The 25623-nt window shown below is 63.0% G+C and overlaps 1 protein-coding gene across 8 annotated transcripts in view; it reads right to left on the bottom strand.

The window, feature by feature from the left end:
• The window catches only part of NFATC1 (nuclear factor of activated T cells 1), a 103096-nt gene that overhangs the window by 26205 nt on the left and 51268 nt on the right, over positions 1 to 25623 (bottom strand). For 3 of the 8 annotated variants that reach the window (XR_014252070.1, XM_082418517.1, XM_082418518.1), the window contains exons 7-9: positions 21096 to 21151; positions 16505 to 16637; positions 3837 to 4487 (exon numbers count right to left, since the gene is read on the bottom strand). Coding sequence is in view for 7 of the 8 variants with exons in the window: in XM_082418517.1 (XP_082274643.1) it covers positions 3837 to 4487; positions 16505 to 16637; positions 21096 to 21151 (840 nt within the window). In the remaining variant the exon portion in view is untranslated. Of the gene's footprint in view, positions 1 to 3836; positions 4488 to 16076; positions 16638 to 21095; positions 21152 to 25623 lie in introns of those variants that run through there. The other 5 variants (XM_082418522.1, XM_082418523.1, XM_082418519.1 and 2 more) reach the window with 4 other exon arrangements.

The raw sequence follows: 25623 nt of genomic DNA on the forward strand, positions 1-25623 counted from the left end.
TAGCATCACAAACAAGCCCGAGGAATCCCAATCGCCCCCTCACTCAGAGTGGTTGCACCCACGAAGCAAGTAAGGGCCAGAGTCACTGCAGCCTCGGCTCCTATCAGCCTCTGAGAGCCTTGAGGGCGGGAGTGGTGAGGGGCGAGGCCAGGCGGGATGTTACCTAACCTGTCACCTTGGGGTCGGGACGCGCAATGGCTCTGCATGCCTGGAAGTGACATGGGGCTGAGTTCGCTGTGTGAGCCGTGGTGCACGGCTGGTCCCTCCTGCCCTGGCAGAACGGCGCCATGGCTCTCCGGGCAAAGCCCAGGCGAGAGCAGGTCGTACCCGCCAGCGCCCCCCGGGACCAGCAACCGCGTCCTGCTGAGACAAGGCCTGGGGAAGGGCCGCCATGCACAGCCTGAACCGCTCCCCTTCCTCCTCCCCCTGCGCTCCCCTCCTGGTCCTTGTTCCCTGGTCCCTGTTGTCAACCACCCCAACTACTCGCCTCTCCCTGGGTATAAATGACAACGATGAAGTCTTTGCCTTTTAACGTCAAGGTCACTTAAAATCAGAGTCTAGTTTTCTGATTTAGTTTTTTGCCCTCGTCTCCATCTTCTCTTCTCTGCACCTTCCTGGGCTGGGCTGCCAATTAAAACCCAGACATACAAGGGAAGTCGCGCGTGCCTTAGAATGAGGCCGATGACCCCCTCCCCAGGCCCCCTTCCAAACCTTTCACAGGGGCCTGTTTTCTACATCAGGGATCGGCCCCGGCCGACCGGCTCCCTCTCCCACCCAGGCCTCGGGGGCCGCACTCTGTACACACCCCCTCGAGGCACGCCATCCTCCGCCCCAGAACAAGCGGGAGTGCGGACATCGTCCCTCTTAACAAACTAACTTTCAAACCCCTCAACCACAAACGTTTACCGGTGGGACCGGCCAAGGATCAGGCCACTGGTGCCAACTCAAGGCGTCCAAGCTGTACAGGAACCTCGCGAGGCCCACACCCACCCCACGACACCGGCGTGCCCCTCCCACCATCCCCATCAGGAGGGACCAGTAAAAACCCGCCCCAGAGCCCCTCAGCATCTGGGTCGGGGAGGCTGTGGATTCAGGTCCCCACGCCCACGACGTGGGCCTTTATTCTGCACTAGGTGGTCTTTCGAGGACTCACGAGGGACTGACCTGTGTCTATGTCACAGCTCCTGTGAGCGAGCGAGCGAGCGGGTTCCGGGTGGAGGAACCAAGGTGAACACGGAGATGTGGCCTCAAGGTCCCTCCAAGAGCCCCCGACACGCAGCTGATAGCTCCGGCCACCCTCTCACGAGGACAGACGTGCTTTCTGCTGCTTCCACTACAAGACTTCCAGCAAGAGCTGGGCCCCTTCTCTATGCTAAACGCCTGTGGACGCGGGGAGTCTTCAGCCGCTCAGACAGAGCAACAAACACTTGAGCTGCTTTCCTGAGCGGGGACGGACGCCTGACCGGAAGGTGTGTGGTTCCAACTCCAGAAGAGAAGCCCCACAGCCTTAGTTTTCGGTGGCCACTTCCAGGGCGGTTCCTCCAAACTGTGTGCTCAGACCGACCCCACGGGCCCAAGAGCCCCGCCGCAGGGAAGCCGGGCTCGTGCGAGGCCACCCGCCAGCCACGCGGCGTGTGCACCCGAGGCCCCCCTCCACCTCGGGGGTCTCCCTCTGGGAAAGACCGCTCGGGGAGACGCTGGGTGCAGCGTCCACGCAGAGGATGTCCACCCACAGGGACATTCGGGGCCACTCTGCACGGGGCCAGGGCAGCGTTTACTCTTTGCCGCTCAGGGCTCCACCCTGGCGTGGCTTTAACTGGAGTCGAGCAGGGTGGCACCGAAACACCACGCGTGGGGGTGGTGTGAAGATACACGCATATTCGTGGACACGCGTTCACCGCTTTCTAGGGAAGCCTCACACCGTGACCCCAATCCTGACCAAGGAAACCGACGTCACTTTGCTCTTGTGGCCAAAACCCAAAGGCTGCGTTGACAGCTGGCCCGGGGGATGGACACGGATTAGAAACCAGGGTCCACAAGGATCCTCTCGGGACAGAGTCCCTGGAGCTGCTGTCCCAGGAGTGGCCGCAGGAGCCCCCGGGCCCCCCCCCGCTCGCCACCCCACCTGACGCTCAGGTGCAGGCGGGCCGGGAGCACGGGGGCCTTCCTGCTGGAGAAACCCCGGCTGCAGCCCCCAGCCCAGCAACAGGGCTGGACCCCGTCAGCTTGGCCAACCCCGGCCTCAGGGTCTCCCAGGTCCCTGTCTGCTCGGGGGGCAGTGGGGCCCCTCCCAGTGCCTCCCCTGCTCTTTCCTGACGCAAGGCCACGTGCTTTCAAGCATTCTTCTTCTTCTGTAAGTGCCCACCCTCAAAGCAGGCGACCCCTTGGCAGGGTGTGCTGGTGGGATCCTAGAGAGGCCGGGGTCCCTCCCTCCCACCCTCAGAAGTGCTTTCAGAGGCAACGCCCGGAGTTCAGGGGCTCTTCCCTTGACGACCACGTTCTGGGCCCTCGGCAACTTCAGGGGGTTGGTCATGGCCCAGGAGGTGCCGGGTTCACCTAACCAGACCCCTGCGCTCACGATGGGACCGGGACGGCAGTCAGGACGGAAGGAGGCCCTGCTCCCCACCCCGCTCACCCCGGCGCCTGCAGCGTGAGCAGACGCCGCCTTTGACCCCAGGGTCCGGCCGAGGCGGGCCCCTGCGTCTGAGGCTGCATGCTGGCCCTCACGTCTGCTTTGCGTCAGTAAGTTCCGCCGTGGTCCTGCTGGAGTCTGGGCGGGGGTCGCAGAAGGCGCCCGCCTCCCTCCTCCAGGCCCTGCCCAGCCTCACAGCTTTCGGGTGAGAGCCTTGGGCCCCCGTCCCCCATGGGCTCTCCCGGCCCTCCACCCGCCGACGGCACTTGTCTGCCCGCTGTTTTCAGGGCACACGTGTGGTCCCGGGGCCCCTCAGGCAGAGGTTCTGAGACCAGCCCAGTGCGGCTTCCTCTGGGGCACGGGTTCTCTCTGCCTTGTTCCAGGCTGGCTTTGGGTGCCCACACAGACGGACAATCCACGCGGGGCCCACGAGAGCACTGGGTGACCTCTCACCCACCAGATCACAGGGCCCCCGGCACCTATTTCCCAAAGGAAAGAGAAAAACATCTTCCGACGAGGTGCCTTCTGTTCTCATTCTATAGGAAGACCTTGGGGCTCAGACTTTCACACGAATTAGCCTGACTGCGGGTGTCTCGAGGACGCTTCGTTTCCAAATCACCCTGAACGCATCTCCGTGGAGTCCGGGTGCCGTGCGGGGACCTAAGCCCCGGTCCAGGGAGCCACCGGCTCCTCATCGTGTGATCACCGAGCTTCCAACAAGCCTGTCACGTGCTTAAAGTGTTCTCACGAGCTGAACAGGGTGCAAGTCGCTCACTTTTAGCTGCGCGAATACGTAAAAGCGGTTCACGCGACTAGAGAAGCGGTTCGGACACTAGGAATCAAGGAGCTGGAGCCGCGGCCGAGCCCAGGGCGGCCTCCCCTCCTCACAGGACACGTCAGCTCCCGGGGGCGCCGTGCTCCACGCGGCCAGGGCCGGCACACCCGGGCGCCCCGAGCTCTCCCTGTGCCGCCCTGCGGACAGTGGACCCGAGGGTCGACAGCCATGGGCCCCCACCGGGCAGAGCGGCGCGAGCCCGCTGGCTGGTGGCAACACTGCCGGCCGCCAGGGGCCACCGAGGGCGGCAGGAGCGTCCCGCAGGACACACACGAGGCGCGCCCCCGCTGGGCGGCGGTGCACGCGCCCCTCCTGCCGCAGCGGACCCACGGCGCCAGGCTGGCCGCGCGCCCGCCCGCGAGCACTTACCGTCGTCCAGGTCCAGCGGGTCCAGGTCCGGAGGCTCTCGCTTGACCGTTACGGGAAGGGGGGCCAGACTATGACTACTGTCCTCACGCACCTCGGGCGCTGGCAGGGGCCGGGCGGCTGCAGGCTCGCTGCTCGGAACCTCGGACGGCTGGCGCTGCTGGTGGCCCGTCCCGGGGGGGCGCGCGGGGCCGCAGGGCTGCAGGCGGGTCGGCTCTTGGGTCCCCGGCGGCAGCGGAGAGGAGGGACTGTGGGGACAGAGCGCCGGCCGGCACCCCGGGGAGCAGCTACCTCTGGACGGCGGACTCACCTGTGGCTGCAGCGGGGCGGGGGGCGGCGGCTGGGGGGGCCTGGGAGGCGCGCCCACGGGTCTCGGCGCCTCCTGGCCGGCGAGGACCCCGCCGACTGGCCGCGGGAGTCCGAGGGGGCCGCGGCCCGGGCCGTAGGGGGCGCCGGAGAGGTCGTGGGGCTCGGGGCTGGCGCCGCTCTGTGGACGGGGCGGGAAGCCGGGCACGAGGCAGGAGCCCGGGTCAGGCGGCAGGGCGAGCGGCTGGCCGTAGCAGGGCTGGGGGAGCGGGCTCAGGCCCTGGCTCATTGGTCCACAGGTGGGGGCAGGCTCGTAATCATCGCTGGGCTCCGTTTTTATGATTGCAACTGTGAGGAGGAAAAAAAAGTTAAGTAAACGCGAGCTGCAGATGGGAGCCGCGGGGCGGGCCTGTGGCTAGGATACCCTCGGAAAACAAACAGCGCTTTGACTGAGTCCCTGTGTGTCTCCTGCCTGGCTCTCCCACCCAATTAAAAAGCGGGTGTGAGTCATCGGCTCCAGAAAGCTGCAGCTGGTTCTCATACCGAGAGCGCTGTTTTCCTTGGAATCTCCCCCAGCACTAATGTGCTATAAAAATCCATTCGCAAACTGCAGGAGAAGCCTTGGACCCAAGGGCCCGTGGATTTGTAGTAATCAAAGGGAAATTTTTAACTTGGACGTACTACTGCATTTCTGCTGCTACTGACGCCCTATCTGATAAATGTCTGACACTTGGTGAACTTGAACAGTAAGATGGCGTTTGGAAGTCAGTAAAAATCTGACAGAAAAGATAAGTGTCCATTCGCTGCAGGAGAGAAGCCTTCAGCCACTCGACAAGGAAAACAGTTCCACACGAGCAAATACGCCATCCCTCCCTCCTGCTGCTTCGTTTCCACTGGAAACAACACACAACCAGCGATCACGCAGCTCCTGGGGCAGAGCCGGAAGCCCCCAGACTGCTTCCAGACCACTCCCCTGTCCACCCCTCGCTAGGAAGCCGGTGGTGCAGAGAACCAGGCTGGGAGGAGGGCATGATGGGGACGGGAGGGTCCCTTTCACTCCCCTGCAGGCCGTGGGCCAGACCAGGCGCCGAGAGGGTCGGGGAGAAGGTGAGCAGATGTGCCGCGGGGTCTGCACAGGGGCTTGGGCTCCACCTCGACCACAGCCCCACTCCCGCCCTTGCTTACTTCCTGCAACCCGTTTTCTCGTTGGTTCCTGCCTCTTACACCAGTTTACAGGAGACATCCCGGCGGTCAAATTATCCTGAGAGTGAGTGGTAAGAGCGCGCTTAAATTCGTACCAGATGCCCAGCGCTGCCGCAGCAAACGCAGGATGGATAATGAGCTGTCATCAGAGCCCTCCTGATCGTGTTTTCACCTCTCCGTGTGTGTGCTGCTGGATTCCTGGCCGCAGGGGCAGCCACACGGAGGGAACGCCCCTCGCCAGCCCAGCCTCCGCCTTAAGTAAAGGAAGATTCTCTCCTGAACGTAGCTGTGCTTTAACGGAGGTCTCAAGCCCGCAAGGACGCACACATCTCTTCTGCAACAGCCGGGCCCCTGCGAATCCACAGCAGCCGTGACGAGGAAGACGGCCTCTTGCGAAGCCCGTCCGCAGGGGCACCTGGGCAGCACGGAGCCACGTGGCGGGGACCCAGGTGACACCCCAGACCCACGGACGCAGGAGCACGTAACTCCGCTCAGCATCTCCAGGCCCTGGGCTTTCAACTCAGGATTCCCAGAGACGCTGTTTCCTTTAGTTTTGCCCTCACTGTGCCAACCTCCCAGCCCCTGCTCCCGTTCTTCCCGCCTCTGGCGTGTCTACACACTGGGCAGGGAGGCGCCTGGTCCCCGGGCGGTGCTGACAGCTGGAAGGCGGGGAGGAAACACGTGGGTGATGGTCATCGCGGGGCCGCCGCGGGAAGTATCCCCGCCACCCGCAGCCCGGGCCACGGTCGGGCCCTCGTTGTCCCTGAAGTCACGTCGGGCCGAGAGCTGCGAGGCCCTAGGCCTGCGCCGTAGGACGCGGCGCCTCAGACGCCCAGAGCCCGGTGTGCCCAGCATTCTTGGACAGGACGCAGCCAGCACGGCGGGGGTGGGCAGCGCAGGCAGGGGTAGGCGAGCCCACGGAGGGCACACGGCGCGTCCTCGCCCCGGGTGCTCCGTCGGGGGTGTGGGTTGGTTTTCATCAGCCAGGCCGACCACCCACAGGGCCTGGCCTGCCCCGGTGCCCACACTCACGGTCCTTTGCTGGGGAAGGGACCGCTCTCCCTCTCTCTGTCACAGCCAGCTAGCGCTCAGCGTGAGGGGCTCCAGTCCCCGCAGGACTCGATTCCAGGGAAAGTGTCACTGGCTGCCGGCAGGACACCGAGAAGGGCCGCTGTCCGCCGTCCTCGGGTGGCACCGATCTCCGTGTGGCTCACACACTGGGGAAACGCCCGCCGGTCCCGGCAGCAGCCGGGTGCGTCTCCCGTGGCTCCGAGGGCTTCCTCCGCAGCGAGGGGGTGAAGACTCGCCACGTGACCGTGCCTGATGCAGGGGCCGCAGGCCCCAGGGAAGGCGTCGGCACTTGGTACGGGGGCTGCTCACAGTCTAGGCCGGGCCCCCAGATTCGAGGTGCCTGTGGCCCCGTGTCCCAGCGCAAGTGCAGAAGCACCTGTGGCTTCGTCAGGGGCCCCTCAGGACCTAAGGGTCTCTCCCCTCCCAATCCGCATGCCCGTGGCAGCAGCTTCTGCAGCCCGGGGTTTCTTTTTTTAAAATTAATTAATTTATTTATTTACTTTTGGCTGCGTTGCGTCTTCGTTGCTGCATGCAGGCTTTCTCTAGTTGCAGCGAGCAGGGGCTACGCTCCCTTGCAGCATGTGGGCTTCTCATTGCGGTGGCTTCTCTTGTTGCAGACCACAGGCTCTAGGCACATGGGCTTCAGTAGTTGTGGCATGTGGGCTCAGTAGTTGTGGCTCACGGGCTCTAGAACGCAGGCTCAGTAATTGTGGCTCATGGGCTTAGTTGCTCCGAGGCATGTGGGATCTTCCAGGACCAGGAACCCGTGTCCCCTGCATTGGCAGGCGGATTCTTAACCACTGCGCCACCAGGGAAGTCCCAGCCCGGGGTTTCTGCCACGAGCACCTACCGGCTGGGGTCCCCGCGTGGAAGTCCACCTCAAGGAGGGGCCTCTGCTGGGTCCAAGCTCCGTGTGCAGCCCGACACGGGCTCCTGCCCCGAGCTGGGCATCCCAGGGAGGCGGGCGGGGGTAGGGGAGCGGCCTGGGGCAGCCTTGACACAGATGCACGTCCTCGCATGCAAGAGAACATGTGATGTGCCGCGCCCGCTTCCCACTACAGTGCCCAGGGTGTGAAGGCGGCTGTCAGCTCCAGCACAGGCAAGACGGCCTCTCCCAGGAGCAAGCGGCCCTGCCTCTGGTCCTACAGCCTCAGGCTCCAGGACGGGCTCTGCAGACGGCACTGCGGGGCTGGGGGCAGCCTCCAACCAGAATCATCCAGAAACGGCCAGTGGGCACAGCTGTCACTAAAAACAGCCCCGACAAACCCATATGACCCCGGTGGGTGGGGGGGGGGGTGGATTCGAAAGCTGCTCGCGTGGCCTGTGGCGTCCAGAACGGCAAGGGTTAAATTCTGCCTCCGCGCACTGAGCCTCAGGGTTCTCGACCTTAAGCAAATACGTACGTGTCTAGCAGGTTACGTTAAAGCCCTGCTGGGCGCCTCTCTCCTGCACTGGATTTCCAGCCAGGCACGAGGGCCAGCTCGCCCCTTTCGTCCAGGGTCCCCCGAGCTCTTTAAAAACCCTCACCCTGTCTGCTCTGCCGGCTTTGGAGGTGCAGCCGGGAAAAGGCCGCGGGCCTGATTTACATGCCACGCGGCCAGCCCAGGCCCTGCGATCCCGGGGGCTGGCGGAGGGCAGGAGCGATCTGGCGTCTGTGCCGCTGGCCGCTTCAATGTCTGTGGTTTACGACCTGTTTAAAGCTGCCCGGTGGCACCCGCGTTAACTCCCTCTTCACCCTGGGGGTCTTTCTGGGAAAGTCTCAGCAAGACGATCTTGAGGGGCCTCTGTGGGCCCGACCCGGCCGAGGGCGCGAGGTGAGGGTTCAGGAAATGCATCACCTTCCCATGGCGTCGGGACCCACCGGATTCTTCCCACGGTAGGGTGGAGACGTGACCCAGGCGGGACCCCTCCCCACCCCAGCCTCCGGGCCTTCGCGGGTGCACGAGTCCTTGGTGACCTGGCCGAGCTGGGCCTCCTTGCTCAGCTCAGACGCCCTCCCCTGCATTTGCAGCCTCTCCGCACCCGGGCGGTGGGCCGATCCCACCTCTGGAGGCCCCAGCACGAGGCCACCACTACGGGCTCCCTTTGGGCACAGACTCCTGTGCACTTAACGGAGACAATCCCCACCCTGCCTGCCCTGGGGGGTCCGCACAGCCCAGGGACGGTGACCAGGACAGAGACCCCAGCGCCTCAGCGCCAGGTGGGGGCAGCTCCAGGCAGACGTGGGGCAGACGCGGGGCCCGGGGCACGTGCGCCCGCTACCCCCAGGGCACCTACAGAGTCTAAACGCACCGAAAGCAGAGGGTGACTCCCACCTCCTCTGGGGAAGAAGGGGACCTGCCCGGCCGTGGGCCCACCTGCTGGCCACCCAGTGGGATCGGGGAGGCCCAGGCAGGTCCGGCCGCCTTTCCGGATCCCCCGGCAGACCCGCGCCTCCTCGGGGTGGACGCTCTCCAGGTCCTCGCGGCGTTCGCAGAGGCGGCCGCACTGCCGTGTCACTCACGTGGCCAAGCAGCAAGTGTGAGGCTTGCTCTGTCTGCAGGACGCAGGGTGGACACGTGGCCCCCCAGGCACAGCTGCCCCACCCCATCCGCACGCCCTCCCGACGCCTCTCAGCTCGCATCCATCCGTGGAAATCAGTGCCCACGTCCATACCCTGCCCTTCACCCGGGGGTTCAGTGGATTTTGCAAATGGCTACCCGTGACTGATTCACTGGAAGATCAGACAAAGGCAGCAGAGGCCCTCGGCTCACAGCCACTCGGCCCTGGGCCAGCACCAGGACCTGGGGCAGAACTGAGGCCTGGGGTCCTCGACTCGGCCTCACCCCCAGGATCCCAGGTGGATGGAGAAGCCAGTGGGCAGTGTGACACGACCCCTGCCGGGGAGCGGGGCTCACACCCTGGCCTGCCAGCCGTTACACAGAACGACACTGTCTCTCTTGAATCGCGTGATCACCTTCCCACCGTCCCCGGGCAGACAGGTGGAGCCCGGCAGCCGTCTCGGGCCCCCCTCACACCTGTGCGCCTGGGGCTCATGCCCAGACCAGGACCCTCACGCAACGAAGGAGGGGCTGGGTGTCCCCCACCACCTGAAGAGCAAGGCCCCGTGGTCCGACCACGGGACGCCCGTGCTCTGACCCAGAGGAGGCCGAGGCCGGCTGCTTGGCAGCCGCTGGGGAGACATTTGGGCCTCGGCCCTCTGGAGTACCAGCACCACGGGAACCCAGCTGTCTTATTCAGAGAACTTTACGTGCCTGTGACAGACCGCGCTCCTCTGTGAGTCCCCGGAGCTCAGGGTTTTACACACAGTCGCATCCCCGGCGCTTTGCACGGCGTCCAGACGCAGGCGAATGAAGAATAAAGGCAAAACGGACGCAGAAAAGCAGGCCAACCCGAAGCTGCACCAAGAGAAAAGCAGGCACTCCTACACGCACAGCCAGTCTCCTGCACGCACGGACGGACACACAGACGTGGCCACACCTGGGACGAGGGCGAACGTCTGCACTGCTCCCCGGTGGATGCACTCAGAGCCCCGGCAGGCACCCGCCAGCTGCGCGGCCCTGGGGCTGATCCCGTGACCCCCAGGCCTCGGTTTTCCAGCCGTAACACAGACGTGACGGCCACCTAAGAGGCGGTGAGGGACCCGACGTGGCATGGGACGTAAGGGCAGCGGCACCGAGCCTCCCCCGCACGGGGACAGCGGTGCAGGGCCCTCCCTCTTCCCAACCCGCTGGCACAGGGAGCAGCGGGGCCAGGGGTCAGGCCTGGGGCCACAGCCCAGCTCTTTGGCCTCGGACAGGCCAGGGATGCTGCCCCGACTGAACTGTCCCCCAGACGCGGGGGCTGAAGCCCTGACTCCAGGGTGGCTGTGCTTGGAAATGGGCCATTAGGAAAGGAGTCGGGTTCAGCGAGGTTGGAGGGGCCCTGATGCCGTAGGGCTGTGGTCTTAAGAGGGAGAGAGGGTCTCGCTGTACGTGGGGGACATGGCGAGAAGGGGCCCCCGGACCCGGCACTGCTTCCAGCAGCCTCCAGCTTGTGAGTGCGCATCTCTGACTGGAGGCGCCCCGGACCTGCAGAGACGTCTGGTGACATCACGGGCGCTGCGCCCCCCGCAGGCGAGGACCCTCCTGTGACCGCCCCTGCCCCTCCCACCAAGGCCTCAGCGGTTCGGCTCCGGCCACCGCGCTGTGCAGAAGAGGGTGTTCTGAGCCCCGGAGAACGAAGCTCAGACTGCCTTCCGTTTGTACGCGGCATTCGAGTAACAAATTTGATACTCAAACTGTTTGTTTGTGTTTGACACAAACACCAGCAGGGTAGCTTCAGGGCACGACTTTTCTGAGGCAGGAAACGTGGTGACAGGAGCCACCTGCACCGCCGGCGCTCAGCAAGCGGGCCCCTACGTGCGCGTCCAGGGCCGAGAGGGGACTGGGGGGCGGACGGACCAGTGGGCGAGGGGACTCGCAGAGCCCACCGCTGCGTGGCGGCAGGGACCGCGTTTCTCCCTCTGGGGACAAGCCGCGTCCCCCCTGCACGGCACAGCCAGCACTCGCGCCAGGCCCTCGGGACAAGGCTCCGGGCTCGTGGCGGGAACCTCCCGACCGAGACACCACAGCCTCTGCCGAGACCCCAGCTCCGCGGTGGTGGCAGTGCCCGCCAAGCCCGACGGGGTGGCCTGTCCTCTCTCGGGTCCTTCCGGCCTTTCTGGGCGTGCTGCCTGGCAGCCTCTGCGGGAGCGTCGAGTGGACACCGAGAGACAGTGACCGAGGGCGCCCGGACGGCGAGCGATGGGCCGGCTTCACGGCTCTATCGCGGGCAGTTGGGGTGTGAGCGGGTGAGGTGGCCTCGCCGTCTGTGGCGCCAGCCCTGTGGCTCCAGGGCCCTTACCCAGGGCTCCAACTCCCCGCAGTTAGGCTGACAGCGGCCTTCGGGCAAAACAGAGCACACGAGCCGACAAACGCGTCGCTCGGACTTCACCCACTGTTGCCAGCACTGCATCTGAAGGGAACGGGATTCACCCTCCTGTGGTCTGACCCAAGCAGCTGCGCACCGAGGGCTGTGACTTGGTGGGGGGCCGTGCTGGGTAACCCCCGCGCCAAGTGCTGTCGTGGGCAAGCCCCGGTCCCCAGGGGAAGGGGTCACCAGGTCTTCCCCTCGCAAGGCTGTGCTCAGACATCTTGGGGGTCCGGCCTCACTCCCGACTCACGTTGCCTTTGCAGTCGGTGGCCCGTGGCCCTCAGGTATCTGAACAAAACCACCCTCCCCCTCGCCGTTCCGCCGCGTGTGACGGTTTCAGTGGGGGAGCCTTGGGTGTGGCCGCGCTGGCCTCCTGGCCCCGGACCCCCCGCGGAAAGGGCACCCGCCTTCTTTCCCAGCAGTTCAGGCCCCACGATTCACCCCCCTCATCCTCCTCTGTTCCAAGCTCAACCCCCTCCCTGCGGATTCAAGGCTGGGTCGGGGGCCTCAGGCCGGTGTCAGCCAAGACGGTCGACAGCATTGACCCCATGGCGGCCTTTAGAGGGGAAGCCCCCTCCCCTTCACACGCCGGGGCTCTCCGGCCACCGGGTCTGGACAGCTCACGGCGAGGCCAGCAGCGTGCAGACCAGACGCGCCGTGAGGAGCTCAGGCCCGCGGAGAGCGCTGCGGGGAAGGGCCGCTTCCAAACCCTCCCCACGGGCCGCGGCCCGGCCCTGACTCGTCCCTCCCGGGGGGCCCGGCAGGGGGCAGCCACTTCCCTGCCTCTCTGCGGCGGCAGGTTTAACGTGGAAAGAAATGAAAACATCGGTCCCTCATTCTCCTGCTGGAACAGCGAGAGCGCCCGTTAAACTGGGAATTTACTAACAGCAGCCTCCAAGACGTGGGAGTTCCCAGGAGAAAGCGCGTCACAGCGCCTGCACGAGCCCGACGTGCACAGCCGTGCACCGTCCCCCGCCAACGCACGCTCACCGCCACGCGGCCGCCACGCCACTGAGCCGACTCGGGAAGGTTCCAGAAGGCCCACGGGCAGCGGTCATGCCACCAGCCACAGCGGGTGCCCCGTCCTGGCTCCCGCCGGCCTGCACCGGGCCCCACCCGGCTCCCCTCAGCCTTCAGGCCCAGGCTTGACACCCCCGGGCCACCTGGAACGTTCCAGCCCTCCACACGCATGGGTGGAAACGTCAGCACAGCCTGCTCTGCGGGGAGGCTGGCAGGTCCTCTGAGACAAGGTGAGGCTCAGCCCGGGGCCCAGGTGTGGGCAGCGGCTGGTCTGCACCCTCACCTGTGCCTCCCCCGTTCCTGCCAGGAGAAGGAGATGAGAAAACTCGGCCGCACAGGGCCCTTTAGGGAGCAGGACAGGGACCGCGTGGGGGACGCTATCCTCAGAAGCCTGGCCTCAGCGGGCTCTGAACGCAGCTGCTCCGAGCAGGCGCCACGTGCCGTACACACACGCAAACACACACGCGTGTGCGTCTGAGGATCAGAGGCACGGCCCCCTGCGGTCAAAGCCACAGAGATGCAGCTGTGGCACGTGGCGAGATGGGGACGTGGCCCATTTCCTTCCGAAGCGCAGGACGGGGCGGGAACCTGGGGGCCCGGGCCCTGGGGAGGAGCCACCTGGGTGCGCTCGCGGCCGCTCCGCTCGTGGCGGCTGCTCCCGGCTTCGCTGCTCCGCCTTCCAGACCCCCTCGGCCGCGGAGGCTCGGGAAGGAGCTGGGGCGCCTTCCACAGTCACTGCCGGGCGCGCACACTGACGCCGGGAAGGTCAGTACTTCGGGACGCGATGTCAATTCCACGAGCTCGGGAAGAAAGAGCCAGACGCTCAGTGGAAAAGGTCAACCCAGAGCTCGCAGTGAGGCCGTGGCCACAGGGCTGACCAGCTGAGCTGAGTGGCCGCCTGTCCATGAGTCCGGCCGCCAGGCCCGGCCGCCCTGCCGAGCTGGACCCGGCACGCGGGGGGCCCTTGGGGCCAGCCCCTCCGCCATTGGCAGAGGCCACGCGGGCGCCTGCGTGTCCCCAGGGCCTCCTTGGCTGACCCTGGTGAAGCTCCAGGACCCTCACCCTGAGCAACAGGTGGGCAGGGGCCCCGGTGCCACCGCAGGCACTCCTGGGAAACACCTAGAAACATCTCAGGGGAAGAGACAGACCCTCCAGACCCAAGGATCTGTCATGACTGACTTCCTCATTTTAGGAACAGGCTGACTTTGGCCCATGACTCTGAAGTCATTAGCTGGGATTCCCCCCTAGTGTGTGAGCTGCCGCCCCTGCCTGCTCATCCCAGGGTCACTGGGCAGCGTCGGAAACGGAAGCCCTGGGGACACGGCCGAGGTGGACGCCGCCTTCCCCCCGAACCCAGGGGCCGGTCCCCGCAGAGCAGGCTGCTTTCTGTCTTTAACTGGGGCTGTTTCCCCGGGGTCTCGGCCTCATGACAGGTACCAGGGCCCCTCAGCTCACAGTCAGCGCTGGAGAGAGCGTACGCTTTCTTTCAGGAGACTGCGGTTAAACCCAGACAGCGACAAACAAGAAACTGAGGAAAGCCTCCCTGGCTGCACGTGGGTGGGTCCGTGGCCTCTCCTGCAACTGCCCGGGTGTCTGCTCTGCTCTGCCCTTGACCTTCCCGCCAGGAACCCCCGCTCTACACACTCTGCTCGCTCAGGGCGTCCTACACGCACCTGGAGGCTCTCCCCCAAACACGGCCCCCAGAGACGGGAGGGGCCCAAGCGGCCCAGGCCCCGCGCAGACCCGCAGCCAGGCTTCCTTCCAGTTTGAACAACGGACACTAACTTGATGTGTCAGATGGCGGGCGACGGGGTGGTAGGCTTCGGAGGGTAAGGACAGGCTGAGACCTGACGTGGGAAGGAGGTTACAGAGGTGGCCCGGCCCACCTGGCCCCTAACCGACACCACCTGCTCAGCCATGTGAAGACTCAGCCCGAAGCTGCAGGGGGCAGAAGCGACCGCAAGAAAAAACACCAAACCTAAAACTGGAAGCTCGAGTTCTGGTCTTTCACTGGTCCATTTATTTTTTAAAAAAGAAAAGCACAGAAGGACGGTCCCCACGATCCGGGCACGGAGTCAGGGCCGGCTGGGGTCCCTGCTCCCAGGGAGCTCACAGCCCCACGGAGCACGGCCACCCAGGAAGGCAGGGCAGGGCTGAGGCTCTCGGGTGTGGGTTCCACGGACCCCTCGACCCCCTGGGGATGGGGCAAATTTCCAGGAGAGAAGTGAAGGGAGACCAGGGCCTGATGAAAGCAGCACAGGCCACAGAGAGCCAGCCAGCCATGCTCCGGATGGATGGGTGGACGGACGGACTGGTCTGTGGGTGGGGCTGGGTCACTAGCTCGAGGGACCGGGGGGTCCGGGTGACGGTCCACGGAGCATGAGTGATGGGTGTGCTGGGGCGACATGGGGGTGACGGGGTGCGGAGCAGGGGGCAGGTCAGCCCCTGGTGGGAGGGAGCCTGCAGGACTGAACGGCAGCTGTAGGGTTAGGGGGAGACGGTGGCCCCTCGGCAGCCCTGGCCCAGCATCTCAGTGACGTGTCTTTGGCGGCCTCGCTACCCCACCTGAGAGGGGGGCCCGGTTTGCGTGCAGACCCCCTCCCTCTGGGGGCGTCTGTGTTAAGTGGGAGGTGAACTTGGAGCAGGAACTGCAGGAAACGACGTTCGAGCTGATTTCTTAACTGCTTTAGAAAGTAATTTTTCTTTATGAGCCCAGGTTTTCTTTAACGCATTCAATTTTTAGTCAACCATGCTTGAATTTTAATTAGGACACGATCATTACATTTTCAAACAAAGACTGAGGATTTTCTGCTGTAAGGAACGTAGCGCCATATCCAAGAACAGGCAGGATTAGTGAGGAGTGCACAGGGCCCATCACAGAAGCCCCAGAGGGGCCCCAGAGCAGGAGGGCAAAGACGCTCCCCACAAACGGCCCAACGGCAGTGCGCGCTCCTGCAGGCCTGTTCACGTACACGCTCGTGACGTGATGACCGCAAGACCACGTTATTCAACACGGGAGAGGCGTGGCTAGTGTTTGCCCGAAAAGCAGGTGATGCTGTTTGCTATCCCCCGGGTTTTCCAGGGCTTTCTATCACCTCGCCTGTCGTGCGTGACGCTTCACACTAGGAGAAGAGCGAAGCCTTCAAAAACATCTTGATTTTACTGAGAAGATGACACGGCTGCTTTTGCAACTAGTCCTAGTGCATGGTTTCCCGCCTAGATTATACGGATCTCAAGTTTTTGAAACAGAAGTCACAGGATAACAAGACTGTTGGCACAGCTGTGCTTACACGACACAACCGAATCAGGAGCGGCCCTGTCTGGACACACACCCTGCCGGCCTGGAGGAGGGTGGCATGGGCCCCGGGCGCCAGGCCTCAGGTCTGATCAGCGCCGGGAAACAACTTTCTACTAGTTCAGGGGCGAAACAACACACGATGCTGTTCTCCTTCAGAAAACAGCCTGAAAGGTGGAGAAGGTAAACAGGTCTTTTTCAGGCCAAGACACCATCCTCAAAGTGTGTGAGCGGACAATCTGAACGAGGTGCTTTTTGGTCGAGTGAAGGGTGTTTGGGAGTGAAAGCCTCCTGGTCACCGGAGATGCAATTATCCAACCAAGAGTTTTTTGTGGGACGTTAGCTCGAGGACAGAAATCATTGCTGTTAGTTAATGATCACACCAACCACCAGCCTTCAGGCTTCATACAAGGGTTTATTTCTAAAGGCACCTGTAAAATCATTGTAACTATTTGCTTCTCCGCCTTAAACATCTCTAGAATTTAAACTCCCACCAAGGCCACCTCAGCTTCTGCGTACAGAAGAGCTGCACCTTCTCTCCCCCTTGGCGGTTGTATATCTGCAAGCAGCCAGCAAAATGATCGGTAATTATCCCCAAAAGCAGCCCCCAGCCCCAAGAGTAATAAAGGAAAGTACACTGAAAGCTTCACGTTTCTCCGGAAGAAACCGATGCCGCGATCTTGCTAACAGGATGGTAACAGCTCGGGCGTGCAGCGCGACCACACCGTTTGCAACCACCACATGTCAGGGTTCCTGATTTTCTTTTAGGAAAAGCACCCCATGGGTTCGTTCGCAGCGCTTAAGGTTAGAAAGAGAGCGTTACCATTGGCGGGCAGGTAGGTGAAGTGCTGGTACTGGCTCCTCTTTCTCTTCCCGTTGCAGACGTAGAAGTTGACCTGGACGGGGCTGGTGATCCTCTGGTTGCGAAAAGGCGGGATCTCGACCACCAGCGAATTCTAGTGAGAAAGCGGCAGAAGGAGGGGCGCTGAGCATCTCGCAAACGCAGAGCCACACCCAGACCCTCCCGGAGTGTGACACACACGGCAGGTTCCCCCTTCAGAGAGGCCCCCCTGAGTGCCTGCAGGGACCTTGATTCCTCCCACCGGAGCCGAAAGGTGGGCTGAGGGGGTGTGTGAGGTGGGCAAGTGGGGGGCTTCCCCTAAGATGCCACCGACTTGGCCCAGGAGAGAAGCCGCGAGCGCAGATGCTAAGAGGGGACCAGCTATCCGGCAGGAAAGTCTCCACAAGACCCCACGCCCCTCTGCCCCCAAACCAAGGCATGACCTTCAGAAAACTAAGCCCACATTTGCCGACTTGGTGCTCCTGGTGAAGCCGGGAGCACCAGTTCAGGTAACTGGCAACGAAGACCCAGGGGAAGTGCTCGCCGGAGACGTTCTGCGCCAACGGCCCAAAGCCCAAGCCATGACCCTCTCAGACTGAAGGGGACGGGAGAGTCGAACTCAGCGAACTTCAGAGGGGCGGGCAGTCAGGCACGGATGCATCAGGGTGGCTTGTGGAAGCTGCTGTTACCTCTCCATGTTTTAAATGAAAAGTCAGCGACATGTTTACAAAACTGTGCCCTTTCAAGTACAGATATAAACACAGGTCGCCGTGGGGCAGCACGCGTGTGGGAGAAGGAAGCAGGCTGGGGTCCGTGTGCTGAGATGCCCGGGCGTCCACATGAGGGCCCGTCCTTGGCGCCAAAGAGGTGCCCTTGATTTAGGCAGGGAGAGGGAGGGTTCACATCCAAAAGGTTTCTTCAAGGTTTCTTGTCATATGATTTCAGTCAACAAGTAGGAAAATGTATAAGAAAAATCCATGGTATCACTTTTTTTTTTCTTAGAGTAACTGTAGCCTGTTACCCAATTTAACAGCAAAATTGATTGGATCCTGTTAATAATGAAATCTGAAGAATATTTAACCAAAACTGAGGACAACTTCGGGGCAACCTCTTCCCTTTCCAGGTGAAGAAATGGGGCTCAGAAGACTGCTGCTGAGGGCACACGAGTGGCAGGGCCGGAGGGGCCGTGACCCGGGCTGCAGCCCCCTCTGGGCTCCGTCCCCTGGGACCACACTTAGGTCAGGCAACGTGTCCCTGTTGTTCTAACAGCTTCATTCCATTTGGAAGAAGCCACAAGCACGCAGGTCTCCTGCCTGAGCAAAGTAACCCCAAGGAGACGGAGCCAGTGGGGGGTGTGCGCTCGGCCAGACCCCCGCTGAGCGTCTGCACCCAGCTACGCAGCCCGTGTTCGGGAGCCTGGCTGGGGCCCGACGGGTCTGGGTTTCTGCCCTGGCTCTGCCATCTCTGAGTCTCAGCTCCACCACCTGCACAGGGAACCGGAAGAGAAAGACACTCCTCGGGGGCTGTTTTCTGAGGATTCAATGATATGAGGAGACCCTGCAGGTGAGGCTGGCGCCCGGCACACAGCTGGTGCTCCACGATGGCAGACACGGCGGTCCACGGTGACCGGAGCCTGACCTCTACAGAAGGAACCGGGACAAGAGACAGAAAGAAAGCGGGTTTGCCTAAGCCGAGGCCAGAAGCAAAGCTGGGAGGTGTCAACAGGAGCGGCTGCCGGAAGTACCGGGATGTCCGGCACGGCAAGGAGCCTCGAGCAGCTTCCACGCTGCACGGTCGGCTTCCATTAGTTCTAAGAGGCTGGAGGCGTGTGTTCTGATGTGGGCGCAGACTGATATGCTAGACAGACTATGAAATTCTGTGACAAAGTTCTGTCCTCGTGGGAGCACTAAGGCTAAATACACAGTAAGGTAGAGGTGGGAAGGAAAATGCAGTGACGGGAAAACCTGTCACGACAGGAACAGAGTAAGGGTTACAAATGGCACTCAATACACCCATGTCACCTGCTTTAAGAACACCCATTGTCTGGGGGCATCCCTGGTGGCGCAGTGGTTAAGAATCCACCTGCCAGTGCAGGGGACATGGGTTCGATCCCTGGTCCGGGAAGATCCCACAGGCCGCGGAGCAACTAAGCCCGCGAGCCACAGCTACCGTAGCCCACGCGCCTAGAGCCCGGGAGCCACAACAAGAGAAGCCACCGCAATGAGAAGCCCGTGCACCGCAATCAAGAGTACCCCCGCTCGCCGCAACTAGAGAAAAGCCCGCGCACAGCAACAAAGACCCAATGCAGCCAAAAATAAATAAATAAAATAAAGTAATTAATGTAAAAAAAAGAAAACCCATTGTCTAAATTGCTAACGATAGTACATCAACTATATATACAGCACAATCCGACCTTGTTTTAAACATGCACACAACATAAGGTATATGCATGTGCACGTGTAGATACACACCCACGACAGGAAAAGGATGGAAGGAAATACGCCCAAATGTTAATGGGGGCTACATCCAAGTGGTGAAGTTACACTAGGCGTTTTCTTTTTTTATACTTTGTTATATCTTCCAATTTTCCACAGTGAATATGACACTCTTTCATAATTAGAAAAAAATATATGAAAGTAAACTTCATTTAAGAGATAAGAAAGATGAAATGGTAAACGTAAAGTACATCATTATTCACGTGTCCTACGGTTCTTTTAGAACACGTGACTGACAACGGTTAAGCTTTCTTTAATATATGCACTGTTCACAGTGGAAAAGGAAACTCAACAACGGAAAATCTGAACATGCAAACTTGGCGGAATTATTTCGATGCCAAAAGATGCATAGCTTCTGCAGGCCTCTCCTTCCTGCCCAGGGAGAAGCGGTGGGCGGCACTGCGGCCTGGGGGCAGAGGACTCGGGCCTGCGGTGGGGCTGGAACTGGGAGCCGAGGGCCCCCGTTTCGGGGTGACGGCCGTTGGCCAGCGTCTGTCACAGCAAACCTGAGGGCCGGCTCTGCAGCTGCTGGGCCTGCGGTACCCAGAGTCCCCGTCGTAAAGTGGAGCTGCCTGAGACGGAGCACTTCCTCGGGGGGACCAGGAGGAGCCCAAGAGGGCGTGTGAGGTTAGAGGCCTGGACGCCCTGTGGGGAGCGAGGTGGTGGACACAGGTGTCGCCCCTGGGCCAGGGAGGACGCATCTCCCTCTGATTCCATTTGAAAAGCCTTCTGGTAAAAGGGTCGGTGCTTGGAAAAGAAAGCCTCAGTCGCAGGTGAAAGATGCTTCTTCCTGATGGCGCCACCCGTGCGGAGGGACGCGCAGGCCCCAGGCCCTCCTTCCCAACACGTGTCCTCCCGGCCACAGCGCAGAGGGCACCTAGATCGCTTCGGCAAACCCCACAGCCCGAGGTCCCCTGTTCACACGGGGAAGCCTGAGGACACAATTCAGTCCTTGACCTGGACGGGATTCTGAACGATGAGCCCCACTCCCTGCGCTTTCAGGAGGACCACCCACACACCTGCGTCAGGAGTGGCTGGTGGGACGAGGCAGAGAGCCTGGAAGAGCTGTGAACGTCCCCAGAAAGTCACCTGCTAGCCTGCACGTTACGCTGCCTGAAGGTTCCTACTGCTCTTCTGGGACTAAGCAGGGCACACACGCGCTCGGCGGCGCACAGTCACCCAACGCCGTCAATAATCACTTCACACACGGTGGTCTCGACACCCCAACGAGAAGACAGAGACTGTCAGGGCAGGTAAGAACACAAGCGCCAGCTCTGCGTTGTCTGCAAGGGCCCACTTAGAATACACAGACGCAGACTGAAAGGCGTGCCGTATGAACACTCATGCAGAGAAAGCGGGAGCAGCTACGTAACTTCAGACAGAAAACATCCTCCAACGTCAACTCAAGAAACAATCGCTCTTCCTTAGGGCCCTCTGTGCGTGGACAACCACGAAGGCCATGGGAGGCCGAGCGTGAGGGCGGGCTCAGGCGGGCCCTGGGCCAGCGCAGCAACCCCTCAGAGGTCAGGCGTGTGCGGCGGGCGTCCGTCCCCGCAGGGGCCCCGGCCGCCGGCCGGTGCACGAGGCAGTGCAGCAGCGCGGAGGTGTGACCTCGCGTCGGTGACCTGGCGCTCCCTGGGAGGACAGTGGTGGGGAGTCACTGTCAAGGGTGCTGGCGGAACCCCGAGGCCCGCCTGCCCGGGGCGTGGGGGGCAGCTGCGCGCAGGCTCCGGACAGCACGTCCTCCCGGGGGGCAGCGGGCCCGCCGGGGCCCTGGCGATAATGGCAGCCAGAGGCGACAGCAGGCCCCGGGGGTGTGAGTGCATCCTGGTCTTCCTGGTGCGGGGCCTGCAGCCCACGAGGCGCCCTGTCCTCCTCAGTCGTCCCCGCGCTGCGAGTCCCGAGAGCGCTTATGTCGGGAGGCGTTTCCCAACCATTTCTATTCCTCGCTCTCTCTGTTATGTTCATCGGTGGTGCGCTTTAACAAAGCAGAAGCCATGTGCCTCGGGCCCGGAGCCCCCGCCGGTAAAAAGCCCTGCCCAGAGAGCGCCGCCCCACGGCCGCCCCGCCGCACTCACCGGCTTGCACAGGGCTCCGTCGATTTTCGCCTCCATCTCCCAGATGTGGTGGCCGTCTGCAAGAAAGGGCGCGAGAAGTCCGTTAGTCTGTCCTGACCGGGCACCGCCCCGAAATCACACCTGGGTGCAGGCTGACGGGACTCGGGGCGGGAACGCTCTGACAAGAGGGTCCACCCTGGCCCGGCCGGCCCACCAGCAGCCGGTGCGCGTGGGACGCCCCACGTGACTGACCGGCCGGAGAGAGGCCACGAGGCCCTGGGGAGAAGCTCAAACCCAAACCCGAGCGCGGGGACCTGGCGGGGCCTGGAGACCCCCGCTCTGCAGGAAGGGGCCACGTGCCAGCGGGCATCCCCAGCGCCAGCCCTGGGAGGGGTCCACGCGCGGGTCCCCGAGGGGAGCGAGCCCGGGGGGAGCGCAGATGACCCCGGTAAGAAGGGCGCCGCCTGGGGACTCGGACCCGGTTTGAGTCTGGCCTGCGGTGTACGGGGTGGGAGCGGGGCCTCGCTACAGGGGCGACAGAGCCCTCGCGTGTCTCGGGAGCAGAGTTATTCTAATGAGCAGGGGCCCGGGAGCCTCGGGTCCTGCCCCTGCTCAGGGGAACTGCCGGGTGAACAAGAAAATCCTCTCTGTGACTGTGCTTTGCCGCATCAGGATACAGAAATGCAAAACACAAGGTATTTTTAACCTTACCCTGTGGCGTTTGCATGTTTGAAAAAACTGAAAAGGCTCCAGTGCCGTGAAAGAAAGGGTTTATTGTCCCCGGACCAGGCCCTCGAGGGAGCCGAAGCCTGGAAGCCCGCCCTCTGGGGTGACGGAGCCGAGCCATGCTCTGGGAGCTGGGAAGCCCTTCTGGCAGGCATGCTGTTTGTGGACTACGTCTGGCCGTTATTTTGAATTAATAGATGTCAATCTTCTACAGGGGCCTCCTTCCTCTGCATCTTGTATAACGTCCGCTCCCCAAACAAACCATTGCAGCTGGATGGTCTGAGCTGTGGTTTATTCTCTGTTTTCCAAGAAGAAATGTGTGTGTGTTCCAAATCCTAAAGTATAAATAAATTAGACAAAATCTCCTTCTTCTCCCTGGCAGTGCTGGCCGGGCAGGGGCGGAGGGTGGAGCAGAGAGGAAATGTGAGTCACAGAGAGGCTGGGACGTGCCAGGACCACACCAGCCCCTCGGGACGCGGAGGTGCCCGTACTGAGTCTCCACCAGATGGACCCACTCGGTGATAAGACTCGGGCCGGAGGCCCGAGGGACCCGCATCCATCTCTCCTCGAGGAAAAAATAACAGGAAACGGAAAGAACACCCACCGCCCTTAAAGGCATCAGGAGCGTTGCAAAGCAGCAAACGCTCCAGAGTCCTGCGAGCACAGGACTCGGTGAACGAAGTGCCCTGACTCCGGGCCGACAAACGAGGGAGGATCCCAGTGCCTTGCAAAGCGCTCCGGGACGCGGGCTCCTGCGTGGCGCAGCCCAGACCTGCCGCAGACGCGGACGCACCATCGGGCCCCCCCACCGCTTTGAGGAAATCAAAGTTACTCTTCCTGTAACCAAGCCTCTCATGTCCTTGGTGCCTTTTGAGATCAACAAGTTTTCTCATGACAAAGCCCATCTTTGTCCCTCTCCCCCAAAACAGCTTTAAGCGCTAAAACCTGAACAGTCGGCAGCTGCTCAGTCTTTTGTCGACAGAGGCTGACGGGCCTCCCGACAGAAGGAGAGGGGAGACTGAGGCCACTGGGGGTCAGGGACGCCCAGCATTACCCGGCGTCCACCTTACCACCACCCGCCCTGCAGGAGGGGCCCGAGACCAGACCAGCCTCCCGGGAACGCTGTTGCACGTTCATCCGTGGAACAAAAATTAAGGGAAATACAGGCGTGGGGTGGAGCGGGCGGTGGGGTGTGCATGCTGAGGACACGCAGGGCGGGAGGGGTCTCTTCCCTCCAGGGCCTCCCGGGCCTTTGGGACACCGTCCTTGTCACAGCGCCCGCCTGGGGGCCGCCGGTCCCACTGTGCGCACCAGGTCTGCGAGCCAGCCGGGCCTGGCCACCCGCACGGTTTCTGGAAGTGCAGACCCTTTGAACCACACCACTGAAGCCCGACTCACAGGCCCAGGGCTCCCTGTGTCCCCGTCACCCTGGCCCCGGGGGGCTCTGGCCCCGAGGTCCCTATTCTGTGTCTGAGTCACAGCCCAGGGGCCGGCCTTGGGATCCCAAGCGCAGCATGAGCTCTTGGAGGCCAGTGTCCCCTTGGTCAGAAGTGCACACGCAGCCCTGCTCAGGGACAAGACGGGAGGAGCCGCCAAGGGCTGGTAACGGCCTGCTCTGTCGTCTCACGGGGACCCTCCCCACCGGCACCCGCAGCCCCGCTGGCTGCTGACTCCCCAGAGCTGCCCCGGCCTCCCTCGGATGGGAGGCCCTGCGGCCTCTGGGCGGCCTCTTCTGCACAGGCCCGGCTGGGCGTCGTGCGCAAGTTCAGCCTCTACCGGGAAGGGAAGCGATCGGCCCTGAATGGCCCTTTGTGTTCCAGCCTTATCAGGAGCTCGCTGGCTTTCTCAGTAGGAAACTGCGCGCAAGCCCAGAAGTAAAAATATTCCGAATCATGAGGGAATTCCCTGCGGCGTGAGTCACCAGAAAGGCTTCCCCACTCCACCCACGGCCGGGAGGCTTCCACAGCCGCCCGGGAGGAGCTGCCTCGGGCCGGCGCACACACTCCGTGGGACAGGGCTGAGCGGGGGCTACCAACGGAGGCCCGAGGGTCTCCAGCAGCCTCGCTCGTTTCCGGCCCTCCGCAGGGCCGGGCGGAGGTGCGGCCTCCGACCCACGCGTGGTGAAACACTCGGGCCGTCGGGGCCCCGCGGACCAGCAGATGCGCCTCCAGAGTGAGGGAAGGTCCAGCCGCTGCGGCACCTCTGAGGCCCGACACCCCCGCCAGGAGCGCCCAGGGGAGCGGCACGCGTGTGCTCTTGGGGGCCTGCGCACGGGCCACTGTGGCGTCACACGTGACACCAACGGCCGTCCACGGTGACCGATGACCAGGGCGCTCTCCCTCCGGCCCTCAGAGGGTGACGTCCTGACGCTCCCGCGGGATGGACCTCGAGGACCCTGCTGGGTGGGGCAGCTGGGCCCACAGGACGCCCTGAGCGGGCAAATCCGTGGAGACAGAAAGCGGTCCTTGGCTGCCAGGCTGGGGGACGACACGGGTGACGGCTAACAGGCGAGGCTTCTTTAGGGGTGACGAGAATGTCCTGGGACACATGTGCTGGGCTCTGAATAAACCCAAGCCCTTGAACTTAAAACGGGTGAGTCGTGCGGCCTGTGAGTTACATCTCAACGTGGCTGACACGGAAAATGAATCCTCCCACACGGCCGCACGCGGCATCGCTACACGAGGTCCTGAAACACGTGGAAGAGGCCAGAGCGGCGCCTTCGCTGGGCCTGAGCCTGGAGCCGCTCCTCCTGCCGTGCCCACTCCCACCCTGCTGCTTGCTGCCCCTCCCCGGGAGGGACCCGGGCCCACTCTCTGGAGCCCTCCTGGGGAGGCGCCCGGAGGAAGAGACAAGTGAGCCGGGCCAAGCCGAGGGGGCACTCTGGTGACACCCCACCCATGCACAGGACGCCTCCACTCCGGCTACTGCAGCCCCTGCAAGGCTCACAACCGGCCTGCACACCCCCGCACCCTCCACTGCAGGCGGCCGTGCCCTGGAGGGAGAGGTGCAGCCGGGGCCCGTGAAGGCCAGGGAGGGCAGGGGTCACGCTGAGCCCACCGCCCGGTCCAGCAGCTGCAGCCCGCTCCCCTCCCCAGCCTCTCGCATGCGGACCCACGAGGAGAGCCCTGCAGGGAGGGGAGGTCCCCGGGGACGGGGCGAGGGCGCGTCCTGGGACACTGATAAAGGGGAGAGCTCGGAGTCGGGAGAAGGGCCCTCGGGCCCCTGACACCAACAGAGCCTGCGCACCTGACAGGGCCCCGCCCGTCTGCCCATCTCCGCAGAGGAGTGCCGGGGTAGCATGATCCCTCCCAAGCCTGTTCAAGATGTTGTGTAGTTTAGAAGCGTGGGAGGATCTCTCAATTCCAAGGCCAAAAAGTGAGAAAGAGCCTCCTTAGGACAAGAGGGGCCCAGCCGCTGCTCTCGTCCACTCACTGGGGGTCAGTCCCGGGCAGGTCGCAGGCTGGGGCTACCAGGGGGCAGCAGCTCCCACGCCCCCGCCGCCCCACGAGCCCACACCCGGAGGCGTCTCGGCCCAGGGCTACCCTAAGACCCCCCCCGCAGAGGTCAGCTGCCCATGACCACAGCCATCCTCATGGACGCGCGGCACCTTCTCTGCCTGCCTTCCCCGGGTCAGCGCCAGGAACGTCTGAACACAGCGTCTCCCCGCACCAAGTCTTGGCTTCTGGGTGTGAGGGGCGCACCAGCCAGCGGGGTCCGTTCTGTGCAAGTTCCAGAACCCCTGGGACCAACACCCAGGGCAGTGGGGCTGCAGCCTGAGTGCCAGCTGGACGACCGGCGAGTGACACCCGACCGCAAGGCCCTA

The sequence above is a fragment of the Balaenoptera physalus genome (genome assembly GCF_965194825.1).
Source record: "Balaenoptera physalus genome assembly, chromosome: 12".
Lineage (NCBI taxonomy): Eukaryota > Metazoa > Chordata > Mammalia > Artiodactyla > Balaenopteridae > Balaenoptera > Balaenoptera physalus.